This window comes from Zonotrichia albicollis, chromosome 3 (assembly GCF_047830755.1).
Source record: "Zonotrichia albicollis isolate bZonAlb1 chromosome 3, bZonAlb1.hap1, whole genome shotgun sequence".
In the NCBI taxonomy this organism is placed as follows: Eukaryota; Metazoa; Chordata; class Aves; order Passeriformes; family Passerellidae; genus Zonotrichia; species Zonotrichia albicollis.
The window spans coordinates 2,872,137-2,891,922 of record NC_133821.1 but is presented as its reverse complement, the minus strand read 5'-3'; the positions used below and the strand labels follow the sequence as shown (position 1 = coordinate 2,891,922).

The following is a 19,786-nucleotide window of genomic DNA, read 5'->3' as shown; positions in this document are numbered from 1 at the left end:
TGGGAAAGGGATGCCAACACTCAGTTCCATCATAACAAAGTCACACAGGATGAAAAGTAGGTGAGAACAAAAGGAAAAAAAAGAGAGAAAATGCACCCACACACTCCATTCCCCCCCACGCTTGTCCCAGTGCATGGAATAATTTGGGGACATTTGGTATTTCAACAGATCACAACACAAACCCTAAAAGTAGCAAAAAGGCAGCCCTGGAAAATCAGTGTGGTCACAATTCAAACCCTAAAAGTAGCAAAAAGCCAGCCCTGGAAAATCAGTGAGGGTTTTGCTGCTGCCCTGCCCCGATGCCAAAAAAAAATGCTCACTTTTTTTTACAGGACTAACACAGATCTGCTGCTTTTGTCCCCAGCACTTGTGACAGAGCTGCTCCAAACAGAGCGAGATGCACAGGCAGCTTTTGTGGTGATGCTTAATGGCTTCAGCACAGGGACTGGCCCCTGGGACACCTTCACATGTGACAAACCCACCCAGTGATGTCCCCAGCAGCACGCAAGGACACTTCCCTCCCTTGATTCTCCTTTCCAATCCAACCACGCTTCCTTCTGGTCACCCACCCCATCAGCTGCATTCTGGGCCAAGGGGATTCGGAGAGCTGGGTTTTATCTGTGGAAAAGCCAGCACCTGGCACGGGGGAGAATGCAGGGATGGCTCTGGGCAGGAGCAGAGAGGGCTGTGAGGGGCTGGAGTTAATATTCCAAGTGCAAACTCCGAGGAGTCGGCGGTGCTTGTTCATTATCATCCCACAGCCACGCATCGCTGCACCTCTGCTCGGGCTCTGCTGTGACAAGCACCTGCATTTTAGGATTCCCAGGTAAACTAAGCAGCAAATTTGTCCCTTCCTCTGCTGCTACACAACAGACAAAACACGTATGGAGATGGTGAACCTCGCAGGGATTTCAGAACTCTGTTCCCTCCCCGGCAGCTCCGCGGGCAGCAGGTGGTGCTGCAAACCTGACAGCAGCACCCAGCACTGCTGTGGAACATCTCCCTGGCCTCTGAAACTGCTCCCGAGGAGAAACTGAGCCCACACACCTGGGATACACTGCTGGTAATGCTGGTGCACGGAATACAGGCTGCTCAACCCAGGGATGGGGCAAATCTCCTGTGGGAAGTGACCCGGTGCTAAGAAACAGGGATTTTCTCAGCTGCTTTTGTGTGAATTGTTCCTTCTGGAAATAAACCTGGAGCTCCCCATTCCCACATGCAATCCAGGAGCTCAAAGCAACGTTGGGTTTTTCCTGATTTGGAACACAAGAGCTGTAAGTCAAAGTAAAGCAGGGAAAAGCTGGGACTCACCAAAGAGTTTCTGCAGGTGAGATGCCCAGAAAAGCACAAGTCACACCAGCAAGGAAGAGTTTGGTAAATGCTGAATTACCAAGCTGAACCAGGCCCTGAGCTGGCATTTAGGCAAAGCTCCCAGGAAGGAAAAGGGTTGACTGAGATGGTGGTGTTGATCAGCATGGAGGTTTTATTCTCTTTTTAACTCCTGGTCAGCGTGATGATCTCACTCTGGCTCACACACACCACTGCAGCTTATCTCCAGCTGCTGGTCAGCTTGGTGCTGCCCTTATCAGAAACCAAGCTCGAGGATCCAGCTGCTTGCTGAAGGACAAGCAGAGAAGCTCAGTGTGCCACTGTGAAAAATGCATGGATTTTATGACTGGCTTCAAATGAATATTATGTGTGTTGTGTTAGAAAGTAATGCTGGATTCATTCTCTTAAGTAGTGTGGTAAATATAATTTTAGGTTATAAAAAATGTTCAAAGAGAAACCGTGCTATGTAGGATACTTTTTTAAAGAAAGGACTTGCAGCAAAATAGCAGCCACAGGACACCTGAATCTTTCAGAGATAAAGAATTTATTGCCCTCTTATCAGAAGAAATGAACTTCTTCCCACCTGAAGGTGCTGTTAGGATTTGGAGGAAGAAGTTGAGGATGACCAGACAGAATCCTGTGTTTGAATGGAATTTATGCATCATGGATGAGGTGTATGAATATGCAACAGGCTGTCGTTTTTAAGGGTTAATCCTTTGTTAATGTGTGTCCTTTTTCGGGCTTATTTTGCCCAGAAAAGGTACCCAGACGTCCGTAACTCTTTGTTTTTATTGTCTCATATTGTCCTAATTCAAATTGTCCAAATTATTATTACTCTAATTGTATTACTATTTTTATAACCATTTTATTTTTATTAAACTTTTAAAATTTTAAAAAAACAAGTGATTGGTGTTTTTCACAGCCACCTTGGCCACCAGTCTGTCCAGGTTCTGTCCTCCTCCTCCTCAGCAGCATCACCTACAGATCCTGCTCTGCTCCTTAAAATGGAGATATAAAAACCCTTTGAGTTCTTTCTGCTGGAAAGATGTGCAAACCTCAGAGCCAGCACATTCACAGAGCCCAAAGAGAAGGGAAAGTCAGGACAGCATTCCCTGGCCAGCCTGGCCCTGATTAATGAATGCCATGTGCAGCCAAACAGGTCTGCAGGCCCAGCAGCCTCAGGATGAGCCATTTTCCACAGCTGATTCCTTTCTAAACAAGCAGCTGAACGGAATGAGCCCTCCCAGCCAGCCACCAGGCCAGCAGCAAAGGATGTTACACCACTGGAAGTGGCTGCGGGGATCAAAGGCAGAGGTTTATTCTGGAACAAAGCTGGAGGAAGGGATTACTCACTGCTGGCAGCCTCAGGAGCTGGCACTGAACCCGACCCAAGCGCTCAGAGATGCCTCCAGCAGGAGGAGAAACCAAACTGCTGCAGGGTTTTCCAGCCACCGAGGGCCCTCACAAACCCAGCACAGGGAAGTTCTGGCTGGCACATCTTAGAATGTGAGCAGGGGTTGTGAAAATATTGCTTTGGGCTAAATAAGCTTTAGCCCCAAATCACAGAATCCCAGAATGGTTTGGGTGGGAAAGGACCTTAAGGCTCACCCAGTCAATCACACAAAAAAATTAAATCATTTCATGTGTTGGATCACCCATATTTATACAGCAGGTGGGGTTTTATCCCACACAGTTTATTGCAAAGCAAGCTGGAAATTCAAATCCCAGAATGGTTTGGGTGGGAAAGGACCTTAAAGTTCATTGCATGCCACCCCCTGCCATGGGCAGGGGCACTTTCCACCATCCCAGGCTGCTCCAAACCCCCTCCAGCCTGGCCTGGAATGTTTCCAGGGATCCAGGGGCAGCCCCAGCTTCTCTGGGCAGCAAAGAATTTCAGCAGTGGCCGTGGTGTGGCTGCTGGAGCTGGCACTGCCACACTCCTGTCCTGGGGAGATCTCCTAAGGCAGTGCTAGAGATACAAACACTTGGGGAAAAGTCAGATTTTGAGCTTGCACAAACAAGATTTCTCACTCACAGCCTTTGGGTTTTGCTGCAATCCTGATTAATGTGAGATGGGAAGAGTTTTTGCACCTTTAAATGCGAGGGTAAAGTGCCAGCATCTGTTCCAGGGGCAGCCCTGAGTGACTACAAACTACTTCACATTGCACTGGATTTCCACCTACTCACTTCAGGCTGGGGACAGGGACAGAATATTTGATCAGACTTCTGTGCAGCTTAGGAATTTTACTGATGTTTTAGTAAATTATGCCATCTATATTTAAGTCAAAGTATTTTTTTTTTTAATCAAATATATTCTGTAGCCCTGTTTATCTCGTTATCCATGAAAGATTTAAAGTTCCAATGCAGCTTTGAGCTTGGCTCTTGATTAATTCCCAGCCCACCAGGGAAAAGAATTCTGCTTGGGAGGACAACCCCAAATCACAGCCAAGCAGAGCAGTTTGCAAACGCTGTTTCAAGGAGGACATCAATAAATCAACACATGGAGGAAGGAGAAGCCCAACTCTCCTTTGGGGAATTCTGCTAGCCCAGAGCCACAAATCTCTTGCCACCAGCAGGCCCTGCTGGGGTTCAGGACTCTATTTTGCTTCCAAAGGTTCTTTAATGTGCTACAGACATTGCTCTGTCTCATTAGCTTGTAATTGGCATTAAATGATTAAATGGTTTGGGTTGGAAGGGATCTGAAAATCATCCCGTGCCAACCCCTGCCATGGGCAGGGACACCTTCCACTGTCCCAGGTTGATCCAAGCCGTGTCCAGCCTGGCCTTGGACACTTCCAGGGATCCAGGGGCAGCCACAGCTTCTCTGGGAAGAAGAGTCTCCCCACCCTCACAGAGAAAAATTCCTTCCCAATATCCCATCCATCCCTGCCCTCTGGCAGTGGGAGCCATTCCCTGTGTCCTGTCCCTCCATCCCTTGTCCCCAGTCCCTCTCCAGCTCTCCTTTAGGCCCTGGAAGGGGCTCTGAGCTCTCCCTGGATCCTTCTCCTCTCCAGGTGAGCACTCCCAGCTCTCCCAGCCTGGCTCCACAGCAGCTCCATGGCCTCCTCTGGACTCACTGGAGCAGCTCCACATCTTCCTGAGCCTGGGTTTTCTTCAGTGACCTTCTGGCTTCGGGTGCTTTGATCCTGGCTCATGCTGGCACACGTGTGCCGCTGCTGTGCTGCTGCTCAGAGTCGGGTGGTGCCTGGACCCACTTCAATCACAGCCCAAACCCACCCTCATCCCCTTCTCTTCTCCCCCTCAGGTTTCCCGACAAAGCTCTGTGCTTTGGGACCTGAACACGGAGCAGTTCCTTGCATCCCAAAGTCACTGGGAATGTGTTTGTTACACAGAGATGCAGCAGCACTGGCAGATCTGAGAGAATTGGATATTCCCCATCAAAAGAGCTTTTTTCCCTCATAAGGAAATCAGAATCACAGCTCCTCACTTTCTTCTGACATTGGCACGCACTGGCTTGTGTCTCCTGCCAATCCCACACCCCCAGCGACCTCTTCTGACCAGCACACCCCACAGGCTCAAACAGAGCCTCACCTCTGCTCCCAGTGCTCCTGTCACCCTTTCCAGAGCAGACTTTGGGATTTCTCACTGTCTGATGGAGCCCAGGGAAGTTTTCCATCATTGCCACACCAAACCATCCCTGTAGATGAATGGTACAAACTCCCAACAGGGAAGTTTCCATCACTGCCACATCAAACTATCCTTATGGAGGAATGGTACAAACTCCCAACAGGGAAGTTTTCCATCATTGCCACACCAAACCATCTTTACAGTCCCAACAGGGAAGCTTTCATCACTGCCATACTAAACCATCCTTGTAGAGGAATGGTACAAACTCACTTCAGGCAAGTTTTCCATCATTGCCACATCAAGCCATCCCTGTAGAGGAATGGTACAAACTCCCAACAGGGAAGTTTTTCAACATTAACACACCAAACCATCCTTGGAGAAGAATGGTACAAACTCCCAACAGGGAAGTTTTCCATCATTGTCACACCAAACCATCCTTACAGTCCCAACAGGGAAGTTTTCCATCAGTGCCACACCAAACCAGCCTTGGAGAGGAATGCTACAAACTCCCAACAGGATTAAACACCCAGTCTGGAGATGGGCTGAGCAACAAGGGGATGGATGCCTGGAGGCTGCTCAGGGTTAACCCTCCTGTGAGAAATTCCAAATTTGGGCTCTTTTAAAAATTTGGATTTAGAAAAATGGGAAGAAAGCAGAGCCAACACACCCCCTCAGAAAGGACCTGGCAGAAGCTCTGTGTGACCCAGCCACCCCACAGTGTCACCATCCACCTCCCCAGATCAGACACACAACAATTCCCTCCTCTGGAACCACACAAGTTCCCAAATGTTGGCTCCCAACATCCCCCCAGCGCGTGGCTCGAAGGTGACACAAAGCAACTCGTGTGTGTCAAGTCCCCAAAAAAACCAGCAGGGCTCCAACACAACAGATGTGCAGATGAGAGCCAGGTACAAAAAGCCATTATCTTCCATCAACACAAATGCATTTTTCTTTCACAAATAACACCCATTAGCAGCTCCAAGGAGAACAATCCCCGCTCTGAAGGAGGACGTGGTTTTTTCGGCAGACACAATGCAAAGATTTTGTAGAATTCACAGGTTCAAAAGCACTAATGTGAAAGATTATTTCGCAATTAACCAAGCAATTTTCTCTCCTCATTGTTCCCGGACCATAAGGGTTTTTAAATGTGAGCAGAAGGATTTATTCATCACAATAATAATAAAAGGAAATATTAAATCAATGAATCTCTTTGCATGCAGCATAAAGCTCGCATTGCTATTAAGCTCAGTAGCATCCTGTCACATAAACCACACGCAGTTTGTGTATTTAAGCACCATCTCCCTCTTTTATTTTTCCCTTCCCTAATTTGTAAGGCATTATCCTTCCATTTGTCCTCTAAACACAACCAGATTCAGAGCACTCAGTTCTTGTTAGTAGCTCTCTGCCCTTGCTCTCTTTATGAGGGGAGATTTATATTTAATTTTGATTTTTAACAACGGTCAGTGAAGGAGGTTATGCTGGGATGACAAGGGAGACCTAAAATAAATAAAAATTTGGAGTAGAATTCACTCCTTACAAGTCAATGTCCAAGTGAGTACATTTTTCATGGGTCTGAAAATGAATGTTGGCTTTTGAAGGTGTCACTTCTTCAGCTTGGTTGAGGAAAAAAAATAATCAACTCAAATATATGCAAAAGTCAGCTACAACCTTGGGAGCATGGAAGCTCTCACAGTCACGTCAGCCTTGGCTTGTAATTCCTTCTCTGCCATCCCTTGTAATATGAAGTGAGAATTGAGTTTTGAGCTCTTTGCAGTCGACACTAATTCAGCAGGTCCCTCTTTTGTTTTAATAAAAAATTCATCTGGCAAAGTGCAGAAACAGTTACTGCTTAGGAATTTATAAGGTGTCAACTGTCCTCACAGGGAGGCACTTAAAGAGCCTAAGCAAGAAGATTTCCAACGAGCACCAATCTTTAGCTTTAAGCATCAAAATTCACATTAGGCTCCTCAAAAGCAATTTGCATTCTCTGAGTGCTAAATACCTGGCACCTCTTGTTTTTCTCCACTGATAAAAGTACCCAAAAGAGGTACAGACACCTTCAGCCATCCCCCAGGACTGAAGCTGAGCTGACACAGATGACTCCAACATGCAAACCCCACCACGAATAAGTCTTACCATGATTGGGACACCAATGTCCGGCCACAAGAGATCCTCGGAGGGAAGCTTGGGAGAGTTCCACACCACCACAACTTTGTTTAAGTAGGGGAGACCATTGAGCCTTTCCAGGGAGTTCATCAGCACTTCCTCCCGCTCGTAAGTCAACATCACCACCGTGAACTGCTCCCGCGGGACATTGCCACCCAAAGCAGCCTGGAACTCCTTCCCAGAGCCACCTGCTCCTCCACCAATTGGTCGAAATCCAGTCCCAGACCCCAAAAATTTTGCCTCTGATGGTAAAACGGGGTCAAAGGGAGTGTAGGGGAAGAGGTGGAAAGGCCCCGGAGCAGAATTCCAATTCCTGTAGATATCCATCGCGGTGAGGGTGAAATTGCGGAGATATTTGGGAGAGGCGTAGGGCGGCTCTGTTTCCACAGGCCCCAGGTCCAGGTCACCATTGTCTGCCATATTGGGGTCTGTACCAGCAGCTTTGCCAGACCGGTGGGGGATCTCCACGGCGGGCTCTTCTCGGATAGGAGCAGCTGGGATTTGGATTCGAGTCCTTATGATGGCTAAGACTGTGCTGAAGACGTTGTCGGAGGTGGAGAAGTAGGTCTCCCACAAGAAGCGGCCCTGCCTCCTCATGGCGAGGAGGTCGTTGTCAGAAATGCTTCTCAGAAGAAAGTGCACTTCTGTGATACGTGGCTTTGGTATGATTAAGGCTGCCTCGTTCCACCGGATCACATCGTTGTAGGGTAGCTGAACCTGCTCTCCGAGAACCACCGGGATGGCCCCGACTTCCAGAGCCTCAAACAGTCTCATGGTACACCCGGCGGAGATCACTAAATGGGTGTCCCCGGGGGTGATGATCAGTGCAAAAGTAGAAAGCTTCAGTAGCTCTAGTCTGTCTTCCCTTTCTCCACACAGAGCCCACTCAGTGGGCAGACTCGCCTTGGGCTGGTTCTTACACGTGAACTCCACCAGAACAAAGTCCAGCTTGCTGTCCTGAACAGCCTTCAAGGTGGTGATGATCCGGTCGTCGTAGTCGGCCGGGGCGTTGCCTTCGATCTCCTCCTCGAAAGAGCGAACCTCCTGCAAGCTGGAGCGGAGGGACTCGATCTTCTCCCCCTGGAAACTGAACAGGTACTTACGCTTGACCGGCACCTGGGGCGGGATCTCCAGGAAGTTGGGCTCGGACATGGCGTGGACCAGAGGTGACACCACGATGTCAAAGCCCGGTCGATACTGGGCGTCGTAAAAGGTGGACTGGGCGATCATGGCGCGCCCCGTGCTGATGTTGTAAATGAAGTTCTGAGTTTCCGACTTCCTCGACAGATTGATGATGAGATGGTTGTGTCCATCAGTCCTCCAATATGGCAAAGAGTGCAACTGTTGCTCTAGTTCAGTAGGTTTTGGCATTACGGGCTCTTGCATTTCCCCCACTAAAATTATATACACACAAGCAATATTTGCATTTTCAGTAACATAAACATTAGTTCTGACAGTCGCCTCAAAGGCCTGTTTAATTAAAGGGTCTAAGGAACTACCAAAAGGGTAATCGTCATTGTTGTAGACATAGACTGGAAAGCCAGACGTCAGCGGGCAGCGCGAGTAGTCAAAGCAGTTGTGCAGCCTGCAGTTCCTGTTGGATTTCGGCAGGGGGAAGGTGGCGTCGTCCTTGTCTGGCAGCAGCCGGATGGGCAAGGAGAGCTTGGGCTGGTTCTGAGCCATCAGCTCTTTGTAGGAATGCTCAGTCTGACTGATGACGTTCTTCAGCTGCAGCAGGTCCTGCTTGGCATTTTCAATGCTCTTCTTGCAGGCCTCGATCTTCAGGTTGAGCTTGGCGATCTCGCTGTTGAGCTCCTGCCGCTTGGCCTCGAGCTGGAGCAGCTCCTCGCTGACCGACTCGCGGATGCGGCACAGGTCCTGCACGTGCTTCACCTCGCACAGCTCGTTGCCGGTGCGCGGGCCGAAGATGCGCTTGCCGGCATCGTCCGCGTCGTCGATGGTGGTCAGGTAGTAGTGGGCGATGAGGGGGAAGAAAACGAGGATGACGAAGAGGGTGAAGCTGAGCCAGGTGAGCCGGATCCGACTGGACCACCTCAACACCCACGGCTGGCCTCCGTTCCCCACTCCCCCATTGCGCAACATCGTATAGCCAGTCATGAGTTCCAAAGTCGCCGCGCGCGCAATCACGTCGGATCAGTAGCCATAACCAAAAGAGTTTTTACAGCGAGTCTCTCAAAGGGAAATGTTATTGTGCCTGCTCAACAAGAAGCCAATGGAAGGGGAATTTCATCTTCTTGCCGTGCCGGCGGCTCTTCCACGGTCGTTTTGCTGCAGGTGCAACTCCTGACCCTGTCAGACTCGATCGTTGACCTTCTCGCCCACCCCCAGCCCACCCTTGGTCCGTGGGCAACCTTTGCTGGAAGTGTCACAGCGTTGTCATGGTGACTCAGAATCACAACTGGCAGGAGAAAAACGCAGTGGGACCGAGCCAAACTCTACCGCTGCTGCCGACATCGTGCATTACCATCCGATGAATATGCAGCGGCAGCAGCCGTGGGGCAGACGGAGCCAGAAGGGACTCGCAGCACTGTCAGTCTCTCTCATCGCTGCTGGGAGGGTGAAGCTCTGCCATTCCTACAAGAGAACAAGCACACAGTCAGGCAACACAACCAAAACGACCCGCTAGTGACCCAAGACATGGTTGGATTTAAAAGCAATTGTTGTCTCTCAAAATTACAACCTCTGGGCTGTCACCTGAGAAGGCGGTGGGATCCATCAGATGGGGACACACACTCTGCTCCTCAGTAGGGTTGTGTAGGGCTGCTCCAGACCACACAACCTCCTCAGCCCTGGATCTGGATCCCTGTTTTTCCCACCTCTCCTCACATCCAAGCCAGAGGCGCTGATCCCGGGACGCAGCAGTGCTGGGAATTTGCACTGCATAACTGAGTGTAATCGCCATTGTTCTGCTCTGGTGACTAGAGCTGATGAGGAATTTTTAGATGGAGTGTTTTGCTTTCATTTCCTGCTGGAAAATTTTGATTCACTGCATGAGGAAGTTTAAAGGGAACGTACTTGTGTTGGTTACGATTTAACTGGCTGGCTGAGTATGAGGGAATTTCTGGTCAACGCTAGAAAGGTTTACACCGTACATCAAAGCAAAGATGCTGAAGTTAGGATCTGTGGGGAACCTCTTGGGAGAAATTGTTCTTTGTGAGGGTGGCACAGGTTGCCCAGAGAAGCTGTGACTGTCCCTGGATCCCTGGAAATGTCCAAGGCCAGGCTGGACAGGGCTTGGAGCAACCTGGGACCATGGAAGGTGTCCCTGCCCATGGCAGGTGGAACTGGATGAGTTTCAAGGTCAATTTCCACCCAATCTATTCTGTGACTCTATGAAATTCAGCTCTGAGTCAGCTCTAGGCCAAGAGATTTAAATCTAGGCCACATCAGTATGCTGTCACTAGAAAATCTCCCCTTTTATTGGCATCCCCCAAGGTACTGAAGTTTCTGGGATATTCTTTCATACACTGGACTTCCCACAGCACTGATGAATATAGAGCTGGGCTTAGCACCAGCTCCTGCACAGCCTCAAGAGAAGCTCATTCATTTCCGTTTCAATTTTTAATTAGAAGAAAGTCATCCACGCTGGTGACGGTCATTTTTCACTAAATCTATTTAATGCCCTTCTCATCTACTCATCAAGAATTCCCAGAAAGAAGGTGAGGAAGCAAATCTCAGCTGAAAGAGAGATCTGGAAATGGGCCAAAGCAAAAAAAGTTCACCTGAAAGCAGCAGAGAGAAGTCAGGAGGAATTTTCAGTGCTGTACTCAATGCACATCAGAGAAAATAAAGGGGAAATTTGATTTTAACCATGAAAAATCATCATGAAGAGGGGAAATATGTGGGGTAATAAAGCACAATCCCCAGGGCTATTGTTACACAGCCATTTGTTGTCACTTACTTAACACCCCATGATTAAATGGGATTTCCATCCCCTCCCACCAACGTGACCCACAGCCCAGTTGCACAGCAGAATGCACGCTCAAAACTAAGGCAGATTTTAAATTCATGACATTGGCAAACAGCAGCGGCGCAAATCTCAGAAAGCCAGGAGGATAAAGGGGCTAAAAAGTCAGCAAAAGGCTAAATCAGCTTTCTTGGATCTTGGCAGCACACGGCTGTGGGCAGATGGGAGGCTCCAACATACAACCAAAGGCAAAAAAAAAATTAATTAAAAAAAAGGTTTTATTTTATTTTTCTTTCTTTCCCCCCTTTTTCAGGCCCTCTGCAGGAATTGCAGCTCATGCTGGGGGTGTGTGTGCCAGTCCCTGCCATTTCAGGTCTCATGGGGGCTGCAAAGATCCCCCAGTTGCCACCAGTTTTCTGCAAACAGCTGGCCAGGAGATGAGCTGCCCTAATAATGCTTTTCCTGAGAGAAATGCCAAAGCACACACTCACTTGAACACCACCAAAATCGAAAAATCAGCTTAAATTCAAGGGGAAAACAAGCTTTGCTGGGGTTTTTTATTTGGGGTTCCATGAGGTAAGTGGGGTCAAACACTGCAGGGTGTTGAGGCAAAACAAAAACGAGGAATATAAATGTGGGCATTGCAGTCCCCAAGGTAAGACTGCATCAATATCTTATTCCTTTGTGGTTACTTGGGCTATTTATGAGTCATAATTGGTAATGAAATGGCAAACTGGACTCCCTAAAATGGCAGCTGGGGTCCTGGAAAAGCCAAATCCATCACCCCACGCCTGATCCTCAGCAGCTGTTCTGCCACAGTGGCTCCTCTGCTCCTTCTCTTCCTTGACACAGAGCAAAATTCATCCTCCTCACCTCAAAATATGGGCTGTGAATTAAAAATATGCGTGTGCTCAGGAGTCTAAAGTTGCCAGTGTGACTCCATTGCTCTCCTGGAAAACACCACAAGGGAAAGAGCAGAGCAGGCTGAGGAGGGATTTAAAATGCACCACACGTGGCTTGGGATTAGCTAAAAGTATGGACTGTCAGTATGAAATATGTGCTGGTGATAAAATGAGCACTTTAGACACACTCCTGGACTCTTCTTCACTATTAAGACTTTATTCCTCATCAACTCAATCGAGCCTGAGGTTGTCACACGCTGCCATTAGGACTTATAAAAAAAAGACAAAGTAAAAACCCAATCTGTGGTTTTATCAAGAGAAACTTCAGAGCTGTGTTTATCAGCCTTGGGGGAAAAAGCTGCTGATTTCCCATCGTTCCCAAAAAGAAATCTGGGAGGAGGAGAAGCGGGATAGCTGCTGGGCCTTCCAGCCAGCTCATCCCTCTCACTCCCAAGTACTATTTAGCTCTTTAAACTCACCGATTTCCACGCTGAAAACTCCTGTTGATGTTATAGCACAGTGTTGCTGCCTGATGGAGCTGATCACACACAAACAGAAAGAGGAAGGAAGATCTCTCAGGGGATCAGAAGATCAATAATTACCAAAGCCTCTTCCCAAATGCCAACCTGACTGAATTCTCAGGTTTGCCCACTGCAGATCCTTCTCCCATGAAATTCAACTGCTCAGAGCACATGGTCAAAGCCTGGGCTGCATTCCCAGGCATTCCCAGGCATCCCAGCCTTCCTCAGCTCCACAGCAGGCACTCCCCGTGCCAGTGGAGTTATGGGAATTACTGAGGTTCTCCCTCTTTTTGCATTTCTAGAAATAACCCAGCTGGTCTAATCTGGGAGTGTTTGTGGAGCCACTACTCTGCAAGTGTTCAAAGACTTGAGCACCCCTACTCCTCCCTGCTTACACCTCTGCTATCCATCTCGCTATAAAATTAGGGAAATGCTTCTCCTTTCTCAGCATATCTGTGAACAGAGCCTGGAAAATTTAAACTTGCGGTCCTTCAGAGCTCAGCAGAGCAATGCACAGCCATGAGGCAGAGCAGGACTGCACTGTGGGGAGGAAAATCCACAGGGATCCTCCTGCACCTGTTAAATCAGAGTTCCCAAACTCTCTGTGTGCATCCATGACTCCTTTTCCTTAAGAAAGGAGGGGTCTGCAGTGTTATCATCCACATATTTCTGCTGCTCTCCATGGAGAACAAACCAACCCACCTCTGCCAGGCCAGCTCCCTCCTGGCAAACAGAAAAGGACCTCAGGGAGTGTGGAAGTGGCTCCCATGCTTTATCTGGGCTTGGAGAGACACCTTCTACTGCCAAATCTCTCTTTCATCTGCATTAGGAATGAAATCAAAGAGAGAAAATAAAAATACAGCATATTCTCCCCTTCAGAACAGGCTGCAGTGGAAGAAAACGAACCCCAAACAACCCTTCAGCAATGATGACTTTCTATCTGCTGATGCTCTCAAAGGGAAGGATTACATCCCAAATCTCCCAAACACTTTGGGAACAGGAGCAGTTGAACAAGGAGAATAAATCCATCAGGTGTGTGCTTTAAGGTACAGTTGGGTTGGGAGCAGATCCATCAAAGGAGCAGATGGAAAATTCACTCTGAAATTGAAAGCAGCAGTCTTAGGGATCATCCTGAGGGATTTGTAGCATCTCCAGAGCCCACAGGCACAGAGCAATTCCCCCAGGCTGAGATCAATGCTGTTGTATGCACAGGTAAAAGGTTCTGTAATCTGGAAATTCCAGGGATAAACTGCACCCCTGCCTTCAGGGAGTTTTATCCAAAGCAAGGAACATCCTGCACGTTTGCAGCTCCATGCAAAGCCAAACCTGCTCCCAGCCCTGCTCCTCATCCACACGGGCACGTGTGGGGTAAAGGGATCCTGGACAAATGCTCCAAGAGCCCCTCCATGTGCTCATCCTGGAAAAGTGGGAAACCACATGTGCTGAAGTGGCTTTAGAAGTGGCATTTGGGGAACTTTGAGTTTTCCACCCCAAGTTCTTGAGGAAGAAGAACACTCCCTCCTGCCACCATATCACACAAGTGATGTTCTCTGCCCTCCCAGCTGCAGAAAATGATGAAGGGAAAAGCAGGAAAAGCCAAGAGATCAACACCTGGCTCTGGAGCAGGTGGAATTTTGGGGCTTTGGATCATGGATTGGTTTACAGCACACCAGGGCTGGTGGCAACAGACAGGGTTCAGCCATTTCAAAGGGAGACAATAATCATCCTGCAGGAGTTAGGAGGACTCAGGGAAAGAGCTTTAAATAGGATTTGAAGGAGGATTTGAGACCAACAGATATCCAAAACTCACTGGACATTGCCTCAGAAACATCCTGAGGTCCCTTCCCATCTGAATTATTATATGGCTTTGTGTCCAGGCTCCCAGGTGGCAGCAATTCAGAAATGTGAGGAGAAACCTGGAGTTAAGATGTCCTGAGCCTTCTCCCAGCTCCAACACCGCCTCTCTCCAGCCCCCAGGGGAAATCAGGCACCCCCAGGCCTCCACCTCTGTCTCCACCAAGCAAAGGTGACCTCAAACTCTTCAAGGCAGACGAGTGAAGAACTGAGTCTGGCTCTCAGCTCTGTGCTCTCATCTGGGCATTGGGACAAGGCTGTGCTCCAGGAGATGCTGAGTGTTGAGAAAACACAGAAACCTCTCCCCCAATGCTGAGAAAACACAGAAATCTCTCCCCCAGGTGCTCACAGGTGTCTGAGCTCTGTCCTCTGCCAAAGGCTGCCCCTGCTCCTCAGCCCAGTGCTTCACAAACACTCCTTCATTCTGATGAAATCCTGGAGCCAGGAAAACCACATCCTGGTTTTAGAGAGCAGGTAATGGGCAAGGGACAAGGTTGTGCTCCAGGAGATGCTCAGTGTTGAGAAAACACAGAAATCTCTCCCCCAGGTGCTCACAGGTTCCTGAGCTCTGCCCTCTGCCAAAGGCCGTCCCCTCTCCTTGGCCCAGCTCAGCCCAGTGCTTCACAAACACTCCTTCATTCTGATGAAATCCTGGAGCCAGGAAAACCACATCCTGGTTTTAGAGAGCAGGTAATGGAGGTGTGGAGAAACAACTTGGCCAAGGTCACTTGAGAAGCTGAGCCAGCTTGGGATTCACTCCACATCTCCTCGTCCTGTATGCAAGATCATCCATCTTCCCAGCCTGCCTTCTTCAGTGGACTCCTTCTCCACTGCCTTTCTGCTTTTTGCATAATGCATTGTGAAATCTACTTTACATATAGAGCTTTTAGCTCTTAAATTTATTATTTAGTGTTGTTTTCTGGTAATAAAGCAGTCACAGTGTTTTATTTATTCTTCCAGGCTGTACACAAGCACTCCTCCGCTCAAAAGAACATCCAGCATAGGAGCAAATCCTTCTGTGTCCTGTGGGATGGAGTGGCAGAAAATCCTGGATGCAAAGTTCACCCCTCTCCTCTCCAAAGCTCAGGACAAGGGAGCAGAGGGCAGAGTTTTCCAAGAAAGCTGGAAAATCCCTAAAACCACCGTGGCTGATGTTGCAGCGCTCACCACATTCCCGCTTACAAAGTGCTGAGGATATTTTGGGACGTGGGAAGAAAACCAAGGATGCTCCAGGATGCAGTGGCACAAGCTTTTACTCGCTTCTCAAAGGGATAAATTAGGTGTGGGAGGAAGCAAAGCCTCTCTTTGCTTTTACCTTGCAGTAATTAATGAACAAGAACTCTCTTGAGGTTAAACCACAGCCAAGAGCCGGGCGCTCCCCATCACATGAAAGCAGCATGAGGAGGTCAATTCCAGGAGGGCTGGTTTCCCAAACACTGACTCCACGAGACAGCTCAAATCCTTGGCATTCTCTGTGGTTTCCAGCCCTAGATTGCTCAGGCACGTTATTTTCCCCAAGGCAAAACCACAAAACTCTCTCACCTCCCCTAAAACGCCCTCGTGGCTGCTCCCACAGCAGGAAACAACCACGTGGCAGGTTCAGGCTCCTGCTCTCTGACAGAAGCTCCAGGTCATCATTAAGCACAAATTTAAAAGTTTCATTGTCCTGGGGAAGTTGTAAGGAAAAGGAAATAGCACAGAAACAGACAGAGAGTTTAAGGGCACCTCACTCAGCAGGGTGGGTCTCTGTGGGAAATAATCCATCTGTGTGGGGTTTATGAAAGTTTGCCCCTTTCCTGCACACAAGGAATAAAGTTCTGGAGACTCAGCACCTCCACTGAGAGGTCTCTAACAAACAAGAAATCCCACAGATGGTTTCTTGTGCACCTCAGAGGGCAAGGACTCAGCACTGAGGCCTCACAACGCAGGGACAGCGGGAAGTTCACACCCAGGGAAAGCCAAGAGAAACCTGGGAGCCCTGGCTGCCACATCTGAGCAAGGTTCAGTGACGTTCATCAGTGCCACAGGGCCAAATTACCCAGCTCCAAATGTCCCTTCCCTCCCTCAAACAGCTCCTCCAACTGCTCCCGTGTTATCCCTGCCCAGCTCCAGCTCCTCCCTCCTCTCCCAGCTGCACGGGGTCAATGTCAGGATCAGGGTCTTCTGCACTTTTTGGAGACGCTTCATCACCACTAAATGGGAGCTGTTTGTTCCAGACAGCCTGATCAGTCACACCAAGAAAATTAAATCACCTCACGTGTTGGATCACCCATATTTATACAGCAGGTGGGGTTTTATCCCACACAGTTTATTGCAAAGCAAGCTGGAAATTCATCACAGAATGGTTTGGGAGGGAAGGAACCTGAAAGATCATCCCATGCCAACCCCTGCCATGGACAGGGACACCTTCCACTGTCCCAGGTTGGTCCAAGCTCATCCAACCTGGCCTTGGACACTGCCAGGGATCCAGGGGCAGCCACAGCTTCTCTGGGAATTCTATTCCAGGGCCCCACCACCCTCAGAGGGAACAATTCCTTCCCAATATCCCATCCATCCCTGCCCTCTGGCAGTGTGCAGCCATTCCCTGTGTCCTGTCCCTCCATCCCTTGTCCCCAGTCCCTCTCCAGCTCTCCTGGAGCCCCTTTAGGCCCTGGAAGGGGCTCTGAGCTCTCCCTGGATCCTTCTCCTCTCCAGGTGAGCACCCCCAGCTCTCCCAGCCTGGCTCCAGAGCAGAGGGGCTCCAGCCCTTGGAGCATCTCTGTAAATCTCCATTTATCCCTCCTGAGCAAAGCTGAACCAGGGCTTGGAGCAGCCTGGGACAGTGGAAGGTGTCCCTGTCCATGGCAGGGAGTAGAACAAGATGAGCTTTAAGATCCTTCCCACCCAAACCATTCTGAGATTCTATAAAACCTAACCAAGATCCCTGCAGGACACTCCACTCCACAGAACTTGCAGATGTGGATGTGGCCAAAAACTGCAAAACACCCCAAGAAGACAAAACACAACACATTAGGTTTGTGTGTGTGTCCCTAAAGAAGTCATTAACCAGCAGCACAATGGATGATAGGAGATAAGCAGCAGCATAACTCATGGTAATTAAATTCCTACAAAGCTCCACCACCGCTTGGATTTGGGATGCTGGATCAGGGATCATTCCACACACGCTGGGCTCTGCCTGGTCACTGCTGCCCAGTGCTGCCCTTCCAAGAGACCAGCAAGAAACACAACAAAAGAACCTCTTCTCAAGCTGTTCCTGGCTGGAGAAGCCCAACACACTTGGAAAAGGCAGGAGGGGAGATGGCAAACCCCACTCAGACGTGCATCCAGCGTGGAGACTCCTCCTACCCAGACAAGAAGGTAGAAAATATCCACAAGATGCTGCAGGGCAGATGCAGCAATAACAGCAGTTAGGAAGGGCAAAGTGACACTGTTCTGTTTATTGGAAGGCTAAGAGAGAGAGGTCAGGCAAGCAGGGATCCAAGGAACCTGGCCAGAGCTGGAGGTGAAGGAAGGAATTAACTTTTCCCCTGCACAAGGTGGATTCAATCACCGAGCGAGATGAGATGGGTTTTGGAAAGCCACGGGTTATAGAAGTTAAGCTGAGGGTTAGATTGAGCCTGCAGGGAAAGAAATTGATCAATTTAAGACCTACTCATCAAATATTCAATAATGCAGCATCGACCAAAGCAGGTTTCTGCTCTGGAGCAGCATTCTCCTGCCCCACACCTGTGCTTGTGCTTCTGTGGTGGGAAGTGCTTTAGGATCCTCCCAAGCCAGAGGTGATTCCCAGGGCTGGGAACTCAGGGATATTAGGAAAAATACAGCAGGACTCTCAGTTCAAGGGCTGCAAACTTAATGAGCAAACACAGCACTTCTTTTGACCTCAAAATTCACTTTTTAGGATAAAAGAGAGGTCTTGAAAAAAAAAGCACGATGAAATGCTTCAACCAATGGCACTACTGCATGGAGCCTCTTCCTCAGCATCCCAGAGCAGATGTGCTGCACTCAAAATGTCTTTGTCTATTAAAACTGTGTCAGCTTCAGAGACTCCAAAACTCCCTGTGGCATAAACAGAATTTCTAATGAACAGCTGCAGGATACAGGAGTGGCCGCACAAAATGCAGCTGCTGAGATGGTTTTCCTTGCCCCCCTCTCTCACCAGCCTTTCCCTGCTGTCCAAATCCCACTTCCACCCATTTGGGTCTCTCCTGTCCTCCCTCTCCCACAGCTCTGCTGCCTCACTGTCCCTTCTGCACCCTCCACACATCTCCTGGTCCAAGAGAACCCTCGACCTCTCTCCTGTTGGAGTTTTTGCTGCTGCTTTCCCTGCTCGCACCAAGGAAGTGCAAAAGGGACAAATTAAGGAGAAAATTGTTATCATGACAAACCCTGTAATTCCAGAGAACAAGAGCAATCCTCAGGGAAGGATTTATCCTGAGTAAATTGAAACTCACTAATAGATTTTTTTAGCTGCCATGCTGCCTTCCAGGCCAAGGCACCAAAGCATGGCTCCTTGTGCGAGCTGGGGGAGCACTTTTAAAATGCCTTTGAAACCCAAAACTTGTGAAGCTTAAAGCCTGGTCCAAATGCACTTTCCCAGCTGCTCTCCTGAATTTAATGGTGTCCTCCTAGTTGGAGAAAGAGCTGGAATGATTATTTAGACAAGTGCTTGTAATGGCCCTGCAATGCTCAGCGTGGGATTTGGAGAAAAATATCTGTGGTGTCAACGTGCCCCCGTGAGTTCTGGGAACAGCAGCACAAATGAAGCTGAATTCTTAATGTTGGATGCCTTCAGTTTTCCATGGGGCTCTCCAGTACCCCATAGAGAGTTTCAGTTCCTGATTTCCAGAACATTCCTACAGAGTTACTGCTTTGGTGAGCTCCATCCCTCAAATCTGAGTGCAAACAGCTGATGGATTCAACAGTTATTGGAAGACTAACAGGTAAGAGCAGATGCCAAAGCCCTGTTTTATCAGAACCCTCTGACAACACTAAAGAGCATCTCAAGCTCAGCAATGTGTCTTTTTAAGGAAATTTTTATTAGCTGGTATCGAACATGAAAGCCAATTAATACCTTGTGGCTTTGAGACAATCTGTCTGCTGCAATCACAGCGAGCCCAAACGCTTCAGCCACGAGTGCTGAGGCTGCTGCTGTCACTGAGCACCTCAAAGCAGCCAAGCTTTTGCAGAGTTTGTGGTTTAACAGCTCCCCTGCACTGGCAGCAGCATTTTCAGGACAGGGCTTTGAATAGTTCACATCACAAATGTGAACTATTCACAATAGTTCCTCTGGGAAATTCCCAGAGGAACCATGGATATTGTGGATAGCCCTGCACTGTCCAAAGCACAGGGAGGGGGGAACCCAAATGTCAGCAGAGAGGGCACATTTGGGAAGGCTGGAGCTCCTTTTGGCTCCCAAATCCTCCAGGCAGGAATCTCCGACACAAAGCAGCTATTTTGGGAGGGAAGAGGGGCCAAATGTCCTCAGAGCAGCTCGA

At 48.9% G+C, this 19,786-nt stretch overlaps 1 protein-coding gene across 14 annotated transcripts in view; it reads right to left on the bottom strand.

Moving 5' to 3' along the window:
* The window catches only part of EXTL3 (exostosin like glycosyltransferase 3), a 160,211-nt gene that overhangs the window by 22,773 nt on the left and 117,652 nt on the right, over positions 1-19,786 (bottom strand). For all 14 annotated transcript variants that reach the window (XM_074536465.1, XM_074536462.1, XM_074536468.1 and 11 more), the window contains one exon: positions 7,054-9,678. In XM_074536465.1, the coding sequence (XP_074392566.1) occupies positions 7,054-9,201 (2,148 nt within the window). In that variant the 5' untranslated portion in view covers positions 9,202-9,678. The remainder of the gene's footprint in view (positions 1-7,053; positions 9,679-19,786) is intronic.